This window comes from Macrotis lagotis, chromosome 5, assembly GCF_037893015.1.
Source record: "Macrotis lagotis isolate mMagLag1 chromosome 5, bilby.v1.9.chrom.fasta, whole genome shotgun sequence".
In the NCBI taxonomy this organism is placed as follows: domain Eukaryota; kingdom Metazoa; phylum Chordata; class Mammalia; order Peramelemorphia; family Peramelidae; genus Macrotis; species Macrotis lagotis.
The window spans coordinates 204,526,535-204,545,011 of record NC_133662.1 but is presented as its reverse complement, the minus strand read 5'-3'; the positions used below and the strand labels follow the sequence as shown (position 1 = coordinate 204,545,011).

At 32.0% G+C, this 18,477-nt stretch overlaps 1 protein-coding gene and 1 pseudogene across 1 annotated transcript in view; one reads left to right on the top strand and one right to left on the bottom strand.

Annotated features, from left to right (window-relative positions):
• LOC141489455 (uncharacterized) overlaps nucleotides 1–18,477 on the top strand; it is a 216,996-nt gene that overhangs the window by 161,356 nt on the left and 37,163 nt on the right. Inside the window, exons 34-37 of the mRNA XM_074190069.1 lie at nucleotides 130–183; nucleotides 271–315; nucleotides 4,921–4,974; nucleotides 14,468–14,521. Coding sequence (XP_074046170.1) covers nucleotides 130–183; nucleotides 271–315; nucleotides 4,921–4,974; nucleotides 14,468–14,521 — 207 coding nt within the window. The remainder of the gene's footprint in view (nucleotides 1–129; nucleotides 184–270; nucleotides 316–4,920; nucleotides 4,975–14,467; nucleotides 14,522–18,477) is intronic.
• LOC141490022 (large ribosomal subunit protein eL21-like) lies at nucleotides 8,638–9,144 on the bottom strand (annotated as a pseudogene).

Genomic DNA, 18,477 nt, shown 5'->3' with positions numbered 1-18,477 from the left:
TAATAGTGGACTTTGCTTTTGCATCTTGAGTTCAATATTTTATGAGGGGGTTTTAAAGGAAAAAATGACTCTTTCTGAAAAATATTCAGTACAGGATGAGTCTCATCTGCCTTATTTTCAAATCCTCAGGGACCACGTGGTTCAAGAGGTGCAAGAGGTCCCACAGGAAAACCAGGTGCAAAGGTAAAGTATTTTTTAGCTATCTGGTTCAGTCCAGAAGTTGATTGAATATTGCTAAATTAACTTTTTTCTCCTTTTCTCTTTCCTCAGGGCACTTCAGGGAGTGATGGTCCACCTGGTCCCCCTGGTGAAAGAGTAAGTAAGATTCAACTGCATAATACAGATAGGAACTTTTTTATTGCTGTTTTATATTTTAATGCATATTCATCATTTATGGGCAGAGCAATCTGGCCCTGTATGACATATACCCATTCAATCTAAACTGCAATTAGGCAGACTGTGATAGGTAAAAGATGAAATGACTGAGGAAACAAAGGATTGACCTTCTGAGCATATTGATTTATTAAATAATGCAGGACAATCACCTAATAAATTGGAACCAAATCACTTCAGCTTAGCACTAGACACCAAACACGGGGGGACAGATTTTTATACATAAAAACAATTGATCAAATAAAGCCAATTAATTATAGGAAAGAAATTAGGTTTACAAAAATAAGTAATCAGATTTCTAATTGGAAAGAGAGTGAATAAGTACAATATTCTGAAATCAGGGAAAAAAAATAAAGGAATGCCTCACTCTCCAATTCAGTCAAAGGAACATGAAAAATAATAATTCATTGGTCAGTTTGGGACCAGGTTTCCAATAAGACATATGGGTTACTTGAGATGTATAATTGTTAGAAACTCTTGTCTCAGTCTCAGATTTAACTTGGGTTCGGTTGGCATAACCGAAGTCCTTTAAGGGTCTTTAAACAGCAGGCAGAGGTAGTCTAGCTTCCCAGCCACACAGGGCTAAATTCAAACAATACAATAAGATTTTTTTTTCTCAGTTCCCACAATTGAATGAAGTTTTCTCACAAGACAGAAATTGAGCTAAACCCATAATTGAATTGAAAAGGAACTGAGCTAGCTCCAGAATTGAGTCACAAGATGGACTCAGTGTGGTTCATTCAATTCTCTCACTTGCTGTTCTAATCCTCCCAATTCCCTCAAGACCAGAATCACAGTTTGTGATGCCTTATTCTTTATTGCACTGATTTGAAAGAGTAGGTATATCAGAATAATTTGCAATTGAATTCAAAATGACATAAACCTTGTACAGAACTGGTCTATAGTTTCCTTCTCAACCTCAAGCCAAACATGCTTAATGGTTTAAAAAAATTCTTATAGAAACCATGAGATCCCTTATCACCTTTCAGAGCATTTCATTTGAGAATGCATCCTAACCATGCAGGATGATGCTGGCGAAATGGACTCTACCATTAGCCATTAAGCTACAATCAATATACATTAAAATCAAGATAAAGCATCTATTCCAGTAAATAGAAAAACTATTTAGAAAAATTGATTTTCAATTGCTACACAATGGAGCTAACTACTGATGAGTGAGCATGCCCTCTATTTGCTATTGGGTGAAGTTTAACTTTTATATAACTAGATTAATTTATAGTCTGCCAATTTTTAACACTCCTAACAACATTTTTAAAATTAAGAAATAATTAATACATCCTATCAAGGGATAAACCCATGTATTTCTGGTTTGTTACAATCTAATACTGAAGGTTTTTTAATAAAATAAAATAAATATGCTTTAATATAAAATGTACAGTCAGAAAAGAGCTCAAATTAAGAGATGATAGGAGGAAAGGATAAGTTAATTTGGATAATATTATATATATATATATATATATATAAGATAGAAAAATGTCAGTAGATGAAGAATTAAAAATTTCTTTACTTTGTTTTTATAAAAAAAGTAGTTTTATTTTTTGACAAAATCATTCTACTTAATGAATTTTACACTTCCACATTTCTCTCCAAAACTGTTTGCCAGCTTGCAAGTTAAAGTCAATATTTTCTTAATGCTCAAATGGAACACATCTTATTGCTCAATTTAGGATAAATGAGCATATTACAGATTGTGATTATTAAAGATTTAATTCACTAGGAATAGTCATAGATTTCTCTACAGAGAATATCTCTCCCAAAGTGATACAGATATATACATATAAATTTGTATGATTTTCAATTTAATCTTAATGTTTTTATTTATAAAGATTCACAAATAACATTAACTTCAATTCTAAAACATTTCAACTGTTAAAAAATATTGAATTGAATATGCAGAAACTTTGCATTTGTGTGTTTAACAAAGAAATTTTATGTACTTCATTGTGTATCCTGAAAACAGGATAAATTTTGAGAGGAAAGGATAAAAAAGCGAAGCTTGTTTAAAAAATAAGCTTCAAATTATATTAAGAAAGGCCAAACTCACCATTAAATGCTGTTGAGAGAAGAAAATATGGGTTTAGAGATGAGAGGAGTTCTATTCCTATCTCTTGAATTATTAGTTAATGATTCTGGGAAAGTTGCCAATAAAGTTTTTTTCCTTCATTCTCCTAATCTCCCTAAACTACGGAGAATTTTTAACTTTCTTCAAAGCACAACTCAGGCATCATTTTACTCATTTACCAATCATTTATACTCTTTTCATATTGAAATTAAATTTTTTGCTGCAAATAGTCTTTTCAGTTATTTCTGTACAAATTGATTATACTAACAACAGCCTTCCCCCTTCCCAGTATCAGCTTCTTGAAGTAAGGGGTTATTAATTTAATTTTTTCAGTTGTATTCCTCAAACCCAGTATTGATCCTTCCACATAGTAAACACTTAGTAAACATTATTTTCTTTGTAAATTGAGCTGATTGGACTACATGATTTTTAAAGTCCTTTTAGCTGTTTCTATAATTTCATATAAAATTGAGTAGTTGGGAAACCCGAGAGATTAATCTATACTGCACCATTGCCTTGGGTAGTAAAATACTTATTTCTGATTACAAATATTAGAAGTAGAATTCATTTAAAAAGAAATAATTTCACTGATTTGAATATAGTTCATGTCAAAAATAAAACTGTATAATAAAAACATGAAAATAAATGACTAGTCTATACCAAAGATGTAAGTCTTGTTTCCAAACAAGACATTATTATATCTCATACAGTTATATTTCTCACCTGTGTATCAGTTTTTAAATCAACATAAATATGTTTATTATTAATCTTTCTATTCAAAACAAAAAATTCCCTCAGTTTCCCTTAACTTCCATTAGTTTGCACATATGGTCCCACATACAATATTTTTTTGTCTTTGTTTGAAATATTAGTTTCTTTTCCTAGAAGTTATTCAGATTTGTTAAGAACTAATTGCTTTATGATAAACCTATGAGAGAGGAAATAAAAATACTGTCTACATTACACAAATGAGGAAAATGAAGTCATAAAAGATAGTGATTTATCTAAAATCATATGGTCAATATGTAGCAAACCTGGGACTTAAAACTGATGTTTACTGATTCTAATCTAGTATTCTTTTTTCTTAATTGTCATTTAGTTGAAATAATGACGATTTCAACATTATAGAACAATATCCCTTATCTAATCTTGTTCTTCAACCAACTTCAATATAGTTCATCATTATGTTTAATAATAAAATCAGGAATCAATTCTATAATTGCTTTACATGTTATTTCATTTGGTCCTTAGAATAGTCTAGTTGTTCAGAGGTTTTTCAGTTAAAATGAGTTGGAGGAGGAAATAGTAAACCACTCCACTAACTTTGCAAGAAAACCCCAAATGAAATCAAGAAAATATTGACTGAACTGAACATATGCTATATATTTTAAAATATGACAACCTATATGGCATTTGATAATTTCCATGAATTTATACTTTTCTGAGACATAACATTTCTTCAGGAAAGCACAAATAATAAAGTATTTTATAAGCACCAGTTATTGTCTATATTAAATAAAACTCAAAGATTCTTTAAGGCTTTGGAAAACATTGTTCATTAAAATACCATATCATGAGAAATTCTAAAGGCACAAAATTACTCCTAAGATGTTAGTTAAAAATAGTGAGGAAAGTTCTACTCTCATGGCGGGGGGGGGGGGGAGAAATAAAAATATCTATATTGGTAAGTTAAGATAAATTATATTCAAAGTGAATGTATCTAGGACTTCAGTGATTAGTTGAAAAGTATTCTCTATTATGTTCTGTAGAGTTGTCCTTCAACCTGAGATTCTGAATTTCACAGATCATAATAATAAACTGATATTTATTTGTGGTGTTCAAAATGCTTCCATCCTAATTTGGAAGCATGGAGGAGAATTTTTAAAAAAATGTTGTTTCTGAGAGTTGTGGAATAAAAGGTCCCTATTCTACAGTTGTCTCTTGGATAGTAAAATGCTAATAGCAGCTGACTCAGAATAAAAATGTTGTCTAAGTGTGTTTGGCATGAATAGCAAAGGGCTGCAGTGTCCTCAGGTTAAGAATATCAAAGTAATTCGCATCACATAATAGAAGTGAGGAGCAAAGAAAATAAATCCATGTTGCTTTTAGATTAGCTTAGAGCCTATCTCGTTATGTTTCCACAATTCTGTTACTATAGTGCACTGGTCTCATTCCTTTTGGTATTAATGCTTTAGAAATAAACTGCAAATGATAGCTCTCATGTTGCAAGTCATGCTTTTTACTTTCCCCATTATATTTTCGGATGTAGTAGTGTGGCCTGCAGAAAATTTCGCCAATGAGTTTGCATTAGAATTAATACAATTTGCTGATTGCAACATGGGCAATGCTTAAATGACTTTTTCTCATTTGTAACTGCCCTCTGTGGGACTTGAGCACCAATATGAGAAATAATAATAATATTTTTTCTTTTTTTCATAAATCAGGGACCTCAAGGACCTCAGGGCCCTGTTGGATTCCCTGGACCCAAAGGTCCCCCTGTAAGTATTATTGTTTTCTCTTTTCTTTTATTTGCTGTACATTTTTTTAAATGACAATTAGATTCCTCACTTGAAATAGCCTCTATCTACAATTGTTAATAAAATTCACTTATTAAAATGTGCAAAAAGGAACACAAAGCAATAATGATAATTAAAACAAGCACAGAAGGGCAAGTAATAATGCATGCATTGTAAATGTTTTCAATTTTTGAATGTGAATTTCATTTGTAATTATTGTACAGTGATTGCTTCTGAAGGGTAAAAAATAAGGTAGAATCCTTAAAAGACAAGAAATAGAAATTCTTAATGCTAAATCTTGTGCCTGAGCTACTGAAAAATCAGTACTACTTAAGACTCTCTGAAAAATTATTTATTCTTCTATCATTGAATTAATAAATTATTGACAAATGAGAAGCAGTCTTCATAGAAGATAATGTGTTATATTTGACTTCATCTCACCTCTGACATTTAATACCTGTGTGACTATGGTCAAGTCCCTTAATCTCTGAACCTCAGGCTAAGTTCTAGATGGGTCTTACACTGGGTAAATTGCAAGGTCCTGATGGATAACTGCTAAAATAGTTTCATCTTTTTTCATTGAAAATTTTCTTACTTAATCGAAAATTCTCTAAGATATACTATGCTTCATGTCCTGTTGAATATTGGAAAAAATGTGCAGAGTACCTGTCTTTTTCCATCATTCAATGTTTCCCTATAGTGATATTTTTCCATCTCACATGACTAGACGATAAGCTCTAATGAAATCGCTTTGCTGCATAGCTTTAAAATTAGATATTCTTCAGGTTACTTGGTTTATACATAGAACAGACAAGAGAGGATACTGTTAGGTCCTCTGATTCCTTATATAAATAATTTCATGCCTTTATTTAGCATTCAACATTCTTTATACTATTAAATGATATGTTTTCTCAATAGTGATCAAAAGCAGTTTTTCCCTCTTTTTTGATATACAGAAAAAAAACAGATAGAGAAATATTTAGTTGTTATCTTTATTGTCCTCTATTTTGTCTTGCTGACAGCTTGAATTTCCAGTTAACCTCTCAGCTGTCTAATAGTTTACAATACTTGTGATGTTTAAGGTCCTGCGGATGATTCTGACTGTAACTAAACGCACAAAAGCCAGAACATGATTTATCTCTCCTCTTGGAAACTGCAGATAGGCAGCCTTGTCTTTCTCTCTCAGTGCCTTTAGGGATGAATAGTTTTCCAAGGCTATAAAGGGGATAACTCAATCCATCTTTAGCCAGCACAATACTTTCTAATACTTCATTGACTAATGTTTTCATTGTCATTCTTGGAGTGTTGTTATGGAAGGTTAAAATGACCTAAAGGATGTTGATTGACTCACTTCTCTTTAGAATATCTTTCAGTGACATTAGAATGACAACTGAAAGGGTATAAGTGGAGGTGATTATTCTAACTCATTAGATCATAGATTTAGAGTTCAGAGTCACCCCAAAATATGTCTCTGACTCATTTTACAGATGAGTAAATTTGATCAAGATTGATGAGCTATACATTTAAGCCTTGACTCACTTGTTTGATTCTAACAGCATCAGAATTCAGATCTTAAAGGAATTTAAGAAGACATGTAGTTCAAACTCCTCATTTGATAAATGAGAAAGTTAAAACTCAGACATATTACCTTATTTGTTCAAGGTCACATAGGTTGTGAATAGCAGAGCACGAAATTAAACCTATAGTTTCTGACTCCAAATGCAATATTGTTTCCCTTACTGATAAAAAGAAATTTTAGATTATTCCTAAAAGAAGTTAAGCATTGCTAATTTACTGCATATGTGGTAATTTTAATTAAATATAGCCAAATTAAAGTTCTCATTTATGTTTTGTGGGAAGTCGAGCATTAGAGACATGCTGATCTCTGATTTCCCTTGATGTAAATAATTCTAGGTACAATTTGTTCTCCTATTGTGCCTATGGGAGGGGGACAGTAGGTAGTGATGAATAATATAAACTGCTTGGAGTCACATAGACAGAATACTTCAGTTATAATTTGAACTCAGATCTGCCTGAGTCAGAGGCAAATCCTGTATGTACTTTGTAATTCTCCCTGTAATGACATATGGGAACAATTTGTAATCATTATGTGTATTGAGGCAGTGCTCTGTGACGCCCCATTTATAGTGGATGTAAATAGATACATCAGAAGAGCCAGTAAATTGTTTGTTTTCACAAATGGGGAAGCATCACCATTATAGTTTTGTTTACTCTATTAATATGTTAATAATCCTCTGTAATTATAGACACATTTCAAAAGTAAACTGCAGCTTGGCTTCTGGGTGGCATCACAAAATCTCTGTTAGAGAGGTCTGAATTAATGAGGTTACAATATAGTCAAAACCATTAAGTACTTGACTGCTAAAAAAATAATCCTCTGTCATTTCTCAGGAACAAAAATTTGGAATCTTGCCTGCCTGCCAAACAGTTTGGTATTATTGTTCATATTAAATTACATGGCTAGGTAGCAGCCACTGCTAAAGCTAGGCTTTTCACCCTGTTACTAGTGCCTTTTGTGATTATCTTAGAGTAGGTTATGATCCCATTTACCAATTCTTATGCTATTTTTCTCCTTTGATTTATAGATAATCAACTGCTTTTCTTCAAATATTTTTATGTCTCTTCATAAGAATTTTGATAAAAATGTGGACCTTAGTTTCAAGTAGAAACTTGGAGTCATTATATTGCTATAGCATTTTTGCAGTATTATCAAGCTCATTTTTCTCTTCTAATCCAATTCTAAGTGAAGTGCATTGTCTCTGTTAGGTATCTGTTTACAATCTGTGGACTTATGAACCAGTTCTCTCTGTTTTGACCATCCAACAATATGTTCTACTCTGATCAATATGTATTCTTTATATACTTATTAGGAAAAAAATAGGTGGGTGTCAACGAATCTCATTTAGTAATTTGCTTTGAAAGGTCCTTGGACTTGATGCAATGTATACCAAATCATCTGCTTACAGGAGATTCTTCTTTCAATGGAATAATGTGCCAATCATCCTTCATGACAGTTTGTTTTTGGTTGCTCAATTCTTCATGACTCCATTTGAGGTTTTCTTGGCAAGGATACTGGAGTGATTTTTCTGTTTTCATTCTCTAGCTCATTTCATAGATAAGGAACTGAGGGAAACAGGATCAATTTACTAGGATTAGAGCTAGTAAGTGTCTGAGACTGGATATGAGCTTGGATCCTCTGGACTCTAGGGCTGGTATTCTATCCATTGTGCCACTGAGCTGCCCCTTTATGACAGTAAAATATCCTTGTAGAACATATATCTTATTCATATCTCTATTGTTCTTTCTATTAGACAATAGTATAGATCAAAGAAGAAATGATAATTTCTAGAATTTTGAAATCTTTTACTGAGGTATTCTCATTTAACAAGAAATTTCTGTACATACAAAATAATAAGTTCCAGGTTGACCTATTGTATAATTAATTTACAAACATCCCAAAGCATCTATCAGTTCAGCCAAAAAACACTGTCTAAATAGCCTATTTTGGTTGCTTCAATCAAAATTTGTAGTTGGAATTGTGAATTTTGAGAATTTTCTTCTTCTCCTGCTTCATACTTTATTTTTTAATTCAAGAAAGCTTTTATTGGTTATTTTTGAAGTCATTTATGCCATGAATTCATAGGGGATTGGTTCTAACAGCTCAGGTTCCTTGCCATTGGTTCTCACAAAGTGTGCTTCTCTGGGTGGAGCAGGCTGACATTTTAGTTGAACCCAAGTGCCTTTTTCTTTAGCTTCTTTCTTCTTCTGATAATTTTCCTTTACTCACCTCAGGAAGCTATCTCTGCTCTTAGAATGCTTAATATGCTCAATACGCACATTAATTCTCTTAGCTAGAATCTTGCCCTTAACCTGTTTGTTTACAACAATGCCTACAGCATGCTGTGTAACATTATAGACTCGTCCAGTCTTGCCATGGTAACATTTGTGGGGCATTCCTTGCTGAACTGTGCCCATACCCTTGATATCTACAATATCACTTTTCTTGTATATGCGCATATATGTAGCCAGATGGACAACACCATGTTTTCGAAAGAGCCTAGAAAACATGTATCGAGTCCCTCTCCTTTTTCCTTTTGTGTTTGTCATTTTGCCAACTCACTGGAATATGGCGGAGCCGGCAGAAAGCCATACTTGGTTTTACTGAACGTAAAATTTGAATTCTTGAAATACATGGATCAACATGAATTAAATTCAAAAAATCTTTACAGGCTTACTGTCGCATGTTAGAAAGTAATAGTAACAATTTCTCCCTGTATGCTATATGTTTATTCCGCTCAGCCTTTTCTGATTCATTCATCCATCCATTCATCGTTTATTCATTTAGTCAGCAATCATTCTTTGCTCACTTGCTATATATGTGTATGTATATATATATATATATGTGTATATATATATATATATATATATATATATATATGTATGTACACAAAAGAATGAGAAACTTTCCCTGTGCTTCAGGAACTTATATTTATGGAGACCTGACATTCATATATCAAAGAGTTGTGACACTTTATAAATGGCTGTTGATTGACAGACTAAATAACAGAGAATTTATGTATATAAAAATATTAGTATGGAATCAAAATTCCTGTCATTTCCCAAGCACACATTTTTGCTATAAGTTTTCAAGGGAAGGAAAAGCAAATCTTCATCTGTTAGAATGAAATAGATAAGGGGAAAAATCTAAAGACTATTCCTGGAAGAAATACCATAAATTCTATCTTATCACACTAGAACCTCTTTAGAGAAAGGATAACTGGATGAAGTAAACAGAATCTTGAAATGAAGAACATTTTTTCCCTCCTAAGTCTTCTTCATGCAAAAGTAGCCTCTGGTGGTATATTGTTCCTTAAATTGAGATAATGATTTCAAAAACATGGAAATTAGACTTAAAACATTAATAAAACATAAAAATTTTAAATCTATTTATAAGGGAAAGGTCAAAATTATAAGTGCCCCTGGAATGTCAAAAACTAATTTATGCAGTCATTCATATGAGTCAAATTCATAGAAATCAGAGCCCTTCCACAAATGTTAAATGGGGCGGTTTTCAGAAGAAGAAATCAAAGATACTTGTAGTCATGTAAAAATGCTCTAAATCATTAAAAATTTCATTCAAGTCAGTTTTCTTGCATCTAAGCAGAAAAATAACTGTTCTTGGACATATCAAAGGTGGTGATTATTTTATCAGTAGATAAAATTGATAGTGAATTTGCATTTTACAGAAATACTGTATCATTCTCTTTATATACATTTCACCATTGTCTTTTTTTCCAATTTATTATTTATTTCTAACATTCTTTTTAAATTTTGAATTTCAAATTCTATCCTTCACATCCCCATCACTGAGAAAGCATGCAATATAATATTACTTCCACATATGAAACCATGTAAGACATACTTTCCTACAATCATATTGTAAAAATAAATACAAATATTTTGCCCTCAGAGTTCATGAATTCTTTCTCTGAAGGTGGATAGCATTTTTTCATCATAAATTCTTTGAAATTTTCTTGCATCATTGTATTGATTTTCAGAGTTGATCATCATTACCGCATTGCAGTTACCATGCACAGTGATTTCCTGATTCCTCTCACTTTCTTTTTATCAGTTCACATAGGTCTTACCATGCAGTTTTGAAAATACCCTCCTTGCCCATGAAAAGCCACAACTTACTTAGCCATTATCCAATTGCTTAGAATCCCTTATTTTTCAATACTTTGCTACCTCAAGAAGAACAGATATAAATATTTTTACATATATGTCCTTTCCTTTTTTCTTTGATCTCTTTGGAATACAGACCCAGGAGTGGTATTGCTGGATCAAAGAGTAGCCTTTGGGGGCATAGTTCAAAATTGTTCTTTAGAATATTTGGACTAGTTCATTATTCTGGAACTAATACATTGGTGTATACATATTTTTCCTCACCCCCCCTTCAGCATTTTTTATTTCTGATGGGCATGAGGTGTTACTTCAGAATTATTTTAATTTGCATTTTTCTAAATAATAGTGATTTAGAGCATTTTTTCATGACTATAATTATCTTTGATTACTTCTTCTGAAAATTGCCCTTAATCATTTGGGGAAGGGTTCTGATTTCTATGAATTTGACTCAGTTTTCTATATATTTGAGAAATGAGGCCTCAATCAGAGAAAATTATTGTAAAATTCATTGATATTACTACATTTCTATGGCATCTTTTAGAAAAATATAGTTTTCCTGACTGCCTCTTATCACTAGGTCTATTTTTGCTTTTGCTTTTCCTGGATCAAATTGCTACCCATAGCTTTTATACTTCAGTTGGAACATATTAAATTCTATTCCTGTCCATTATTTCAATTTGGTAATATATATATATACATATATATATATGTATATATATATATATGCCAATATTTTTATCTTGATTTGAGCAAAATGGCTTAGATTACCTTCATTTCACCCTTACTTCCTACATTAGAATAGCCAAACATAGCCAATTTCTTCAAAGTTCATAAACATATTATAATCTATATGAATAATATACATAGCATATCATGGTATCTATGATTTTTACAAATTATAGAATTCCCAGAATGAGATTTGTCTTTATCTAGCAAGTAGAATAAAGATTTGGAAAGAATTTCAGTGATCACGTAATCCAACCCATGCATAAAAATAATCCTCACTATAATATCCTCTATTATGACTTAAAAAAAGAAGTCTTAGGGAATTTGAGATCACTGTAATTGAATATCTTGTCCAGTTCCACGTAGCTATAAAGTGGCAGAGAGAAGACTTGAACCTAGGTCTTATTAACTTCAAAGCAAATACTCTATGTACTATTCCAGGCTGCCATTTTGGACAATATATAGTGACAAGAAAATTCATCCTGACCGATTAGTGTCATGTACTGATAGTCAAATCTGAAGTGGATCATAAACTCACAGATTCATGACTGCAAGGGCCCTTGGAACACATTTATTCCAAGGAATAGTGAAAGATCAGTATGACATATTATTAGCTCTGTTGTATGATAAATAAACCCTTCTTCCAGGCTAAGTCTAACACTACTTTTGATCTCAGATTTTTATTAAATGCAGTTTAACAATGTTTTGAACTTTTTAAATAGGAAATCATTAGTTGACTAGATTAATTAATATGATTACATATTTCTTTATGTAGTTATCTAAGATAAAGAGAGATGCAATGGAAAAGAATCAGAAAAAAGTAATAATCATTAATTCCTATCCTCTCTCCATAATCTGTAGGCTGAGTTGGTTACTCTAACAGAAAGTGTGATAGGTAAAACTAGAACCATTAAAAACATAAAGAGTTTGCCTCATTCCTATTACAACAGCAACCAGTCTTTGTCCTAGAACAGAACTAGGTAGTAGCATCAGGAAAAGAGAACTTGAAAATTCTTCCTCAGGTACCTTGACATTTTTGCAAAGTGCTTTATTTCTCATGGGACAAAAAAATACTTTTTTCTAGATCCAAATTCAATCTCAGGACATGAGTTGCTTTTGGAACTGCCATATTGACTGTTTAAGATTAAATAAGGCAATTCATGAAATAGCAATCCATGGAGCAAAACCGACACTGGTCACCTAATAATAGACTTGAAATCTCATTAACACAACTACTTCTTCCAAAGATGAAGTTAAGCTCATTCATACATGCCCAGTCTGTGCATAATTCTTCACCACACCTTTCCATCAATCTGCCACTGAAAGTCTATCCAGAAAGCGAGGATTTTGATTTATATTTATTCACATTGAGAAAAGTTTAGTCTAGCATATAGTGGAATTATATTTCAGTGTATGTAGTAATATACTGGCATCATCATTTAAGCTTTGCTCTTGCTATCTGATTATCCTGTTGATAGAGAGCTGGTCTTGAAGTCAGGAAGTTTTGGATTCAAGTCTCACTTATGTGCAAATCACTTAACCCCTCAATACTGTGAAGGTTGTAAAGAAAATATCTCCTACTGGCAGAAGCAGGTTCCTCATCTGGATGTTCATTTTACTGATGATTCCACAGGTTCTCTAATCCAATTGAACCAAGGCTGTCCTAGACAAATTGGGACAAGCTTTATTGTCACTGCTTAGAGGAAGAAAGCTATCATTCTAATAGAAAAGTTTCACTTGAACTCAGCCTGAATTTTCATTTAAGATGTGAAATAGAATAGTAGGTAAAATCTCTGTGAATTAAAAAAATGTTAACTCAAAATTCATAAGAAAGGAATCTTTCATTTTAAAAATTAGATTTCTTCTTTGTTCATTGAAAAAAGTAACATCACTTCTTTCTGGACAAAAATTTCTAGGAATGTTTATTAGTCAGTCATCAGTTCATGAATTCAAACAGAGCTATAAGCTCTTGATTAATGGATCTGTGCATTACTCAATCAGCAGGGCAGTATAGGACAAAATTATTATAATGTGAATTCCTGAAGTCATCAATATAGTGTCTCAAGAAGATAAAACCAAATCATGGGGGGCAACTAATGCTGCAGTGGCTAGATCACAGTCCCTGGATTCAGAAGGACCTGAGTTCAAATGTGACCCTAGATACTTGATACTTACTAGCTAAGTCACTTAACCCCTATTGCTTCATAAAAACTGGGGGGGAAGATGTCACAAATGCTAAAATATCTTTCATATTCCTTTTGAAACTTATTTTTTCTATACTCTTGAACTGATTATTCAGTTCTTGACTTTTTTGCTTCCTTAGATATATTAGCTTGCAATTCAATACTTAATTTACATATAACTCCAACAGGATTTAACAATCCTCCTGAACAGAACTCCTGTCTCTTTAGGGTTTATAATGTGTGGCATAATCTGTGGTTTGTGTTGAATTAGTCTCATGAAAAAGGGGAAAAAATCCACTGTTTCACCCCTTTTGTTATTGTCAGTAGAAGTGTCTGATGACCACTAGAGGACACTGTCCTTCTCTGTTATCTCAGTCTTCATTACAAGAAACTGATGCTCTTAACAAATGGACTGAAGTTGAAAGTATTTGCATTTTTTTATTGGATGAATTATCAGAATGAAAATATATCTACAATGAAAAGTAGTAATGTGAATTAAGTGTTTTCTGATACATTTTTAAACAGCATTATTAACTGCAACAAAAATATACCAATTTTAACTGTTAAAACTCAGAAAATTTAACATCATAATAATAAATATATATTTGTAATTTTTCTAAGGCCAGTTTCTATAGTAGATGAATGTCTAGTCACATGAACTAATTTATGTACAATTATGAAATGTCATTTCACAATGTGCTGAAGATGAACTTATTTATCAATTCAACTAAATATCTAAGTTATGCTATAAGTGTATAAATAAATCATGATGAAAATGTTAGCTTTAGCCTTGTTACACATAAAAAAGAGATAACTGAAAATCCCTAATATAATTTTACTTTTACTATTTTCAATTTTAGGGACCACCTGGAAAAGATGGACTTCCTGGGCACCCAGGACAACGTGGAGAAACTGTAAGTGAATCTATCTCCCTATTTTCTACTTTAAAAGAACTGTGAACTTAATTAGGAAAAATGGAAATATTGTAATAAGAAAAATGGCATAATAATGATGATTTTATAATGAAATATTAACTTCTAGAACTTCTTTCTTCCTTTCCTTTCCTTTCCCCCTTTTTTCCCTTTTAAGACGCAGTTTATAGATTAGAATGAAACAGATGGTTTAATTCTGCTAAATTTATTGGAGATAATAGCATTATATAGTGAAAGGAATTTTGGTCAAGAGGCCCTTGTTCACATTCCAACTTTGCTACTTTCTACTGGTATAACCTTTGGGTACATTACTTCATTATTTGGGTAGCTGTTTTCTCCTTTGAAAAAATCAGGAGAATTGATTCAGTGACATCTAGGGTAGTCTTTAGCTCTGAATTCATGGTCCTGTTAAGAAAGAAACAGAGACCACAAGCAAAAAAAATACTGAGACTAAGAAATTATGATAGTAACTGTAATGATAGATCATTGTGATGTCCAGGACTTTAAGTATGGTTGTTGGTATTTTTAAGAGAGTCATATTTCTTGGCAAACATCACAGAATGTAATATGATCCCAAATCATATTATCATATATATATATGTATATTTATATATATAGTATGAAGTTCTATAAATTTATTATTTGTATATTTCATAATTATATTTGAAATAACTTAATTGATGTGCTTCAAATTAATATCTAGGCAGTTTTGGTTGCAATCACAAAAATCAGAGGGTTATGAAGAATCTTGAGTTACTATTATATCTATGCTTGTACTTCTAGAAGAGTCCTCATATATGTTAATCTATTCCATTTTTTTTAGAGTTCAAGAAAACATATTTCATTGACACTTTCCTAATGAACATGGACCTATCTTTTCTACCAGTTAACCATAAAAAACCCTTCTAACCAGCTACAGCATAATCTGTGATGGTTACTCTTTCCCATTTACATAATTTACATAGTAAAAGGATGGTTGGATTTTTGCCACTAGAAATAAATTATTGAGCAGTAAGTTCCATATTTCCTATCTAATGAGAAATCCAACATTCTGGCACATTGCCTAAAATTAGTTTCCTTATAGTACCATTGATTTTAACAGTATTATTGATTCATTTAATTTTCTTGAGTAGATCATAGAATGATTGACTGATATGAGGGTAGGGAAAAGATGCCTTTTATTGTTTCCTGCAAGCATGGGAATATCTTGTGTCCTTAGATTCAGAAGTTCAGAGCTAACAAAGATCTTAGAGGTCACCTAGTATAAACCCCTCATTTTATATGTAAGATAAAGTTGTATGCTCATGTAAGACAGTTAATCTACATGAATTGTCTAAATGAATATAATTGTAGCAGGGTTCACTGTACTCCTAGAAAACTGTTATTTCTACCTTAAGGGATGCATGAGAAGGTCCATGATTATGGATGCTCATTCCTCTATTTCCAGAATGAGTATTGAACTGGATTTCTAGCTAACCTCCTTCTCCCTCCATTCTTTCTGTTCTAGTTGTATTATTATTTTTTTGATAGAGGCTTAAAACAAAGCTGGTTGCTCTTAAGGAAGTAGGCTAAGGTTCCACTCGCTGGCTTAGTTATTTCCCATTAAGTAGAGGATAAAAAAAATAAAACATCATCACAAATAGAAACTAACGAGTAATCCATTTGATCTAAGCAAGCATAAATCATAGAAATTATATATATATATATATATATATATATTAGAATACATCAGATAACATATAAAAGTAACTGAGTTTTTTTTTTCTTAAACAGGGACAAGATATTAGTTTAATAAAGACCCTGATGTCTCCCAGGGAGAAATTTCCTCTCAAAATTCTCTAGGAAATAAAGTCAGAAATGAGGGGCATTCAAGGAAACCAGGTTATCCCTATATATCTACAACTTCCAAACTTCCAGAGTCTTTCCATCTGTCTCTCTTGAAAAATCTCTCTTATGTGAAATCATAAATTTCTTTCCATTCAAGATCTTTGGCACCATCTCTATCCCTTAGTTAGGTCTGCATTATTAGGTGTGTCAGCATTCTTGTCACTGATTAGAAGTCCCCTCTCTTTCTGCATAGAAGCAGCATATAAAAAACCCCAAGCTTAGTTTGAAATCCTGGTTATTATGTAGATGGAGAAACTAGTGCCTTAAAAAAATCAATGGCTTGTTGAAGATCATACAGGTAGTGGCACACCAGGAAGTATGAAACTTGGTCATCTGATTCCAAATATAATAGTCTTTCCATTATATTACATGTACATCCTAACTGTAATCTCTTTGGTAGATTAATTTTCTATCTTTAGGGAAGTCCTATCAACATCAAAGTCTTTCTATTTTTTAACCAAGTGCCAATTTATAAGTTAAATAAAATATTAGGTCTTTTTTAGTTTTGATACATCAAAGCCTATGATTTCAAAAACTTAATCAAGAATGATTTAATCAAACAAAAATGCAAAATTGTCTAGGCTACTACATAGAGATGACATCTGCTTGAGGGACATAAGATCTATTTTCTGAAAGGACACAGATCATTTTCATGTTTGCAAACACAATTCTATCAAGTTTCAATACCTCTTTTTAATTAAATAAATCATGGTCTTTTTTAGGATCCTGGCAGAATATGTACAGACTGACATTTAAAGAAAATTTTAGAGTCAGTTTAAAAAAAAATTAAATCATATGTAGAACTTATATAGTTTTCAAACAGTGTCTAAAATACAAAGAATTAGTTCATTTCTGGAAAAAAAGAAATATGTTTCTCTTTCTACGCAACTGCAAGATCACTTCAATGCCAAGGATACTTGATGTTGACTTTCTGTCCTGCTCTGTGGGATCCAAAGTTTCAAGAGCTGCTGCTCTATACTATAAATGAGTCACTTCACAAAGGAAAAGATTTTTCTATAAATATACACATACATCCTTGTAGACATACATAAACATTCCATGAATAGGAAAATTTGATATATTTATAAATGTATCTTTGTATATATGTTTAAATATGTCTGTCTGTCTGTCTGTCTGTATGTATGTATGTTTTGTTTTCTGAGGTAGTATGGTAGATTGGATAATGAGGTAGACTTAGAGTCAGGAACATCTGGTTTCCAGTCCAGCCTCTGGCAAATATTGTCTGAATGACTCTGGACTGAACCTCTTAGTGCTTTAGGCAATTCAAAAAAGTTAAATTGCAGAGAATGAGTCAACTTGGATTGGTAAAAGAAGTTTACTTCTGGGGTGGGGGGAGTAAATGAAAGGAAGTCTTAATAAGCCTATGGCTATACCTAATGCATATTATATTATTTGTGATCCAGTTAAACTCAAACTATTCCTTAAATTATTTAGACATTAAATATTTATTAAGCACTCACTATAAATCAGACATAATGCTAAAGTGATGGAGTTTGAAAAAGAGACAAAAGACTCTACCTGCCCTCAAGGAGCACATAGTATACCAAATTAGCAAATATGTACAAATAAGCTGCATTCAGAATAAACAGGAGATAATATGGAGTAGACATTAGAAATATGACTATAGGAAAGACTTCCTGGAGAAAGTAAGGTTTTGAAGTATAGAGTAATTCAACTATTTTGAGTTTTGATTATCACTAATTAGTAAAGACTTTAATTTGTAGTAGCATTTCATTGATTATACATTATTGATACATGAAGTATTTGTCAAGTCACATGCTTCAGAACTCAGGACAATAATGGTACAGTTACAATGGTATCTAAATTCATAACTGGGTTCCAGTTATATTTCTCATCTGTGGCTAACCCTAAGAATTTCACTAAATACTGAAATTCATTAAGGGTGCATCTAAAAAATTTCCATGCAAATTGTTGACTTCCCCTTAAAGCATCTGAGAAACAGATGGTTCTAAAACCAAAAGAATGGTTTTATCCTGAAAGTCTTGATCAGAATCTTTGATTTACTACCA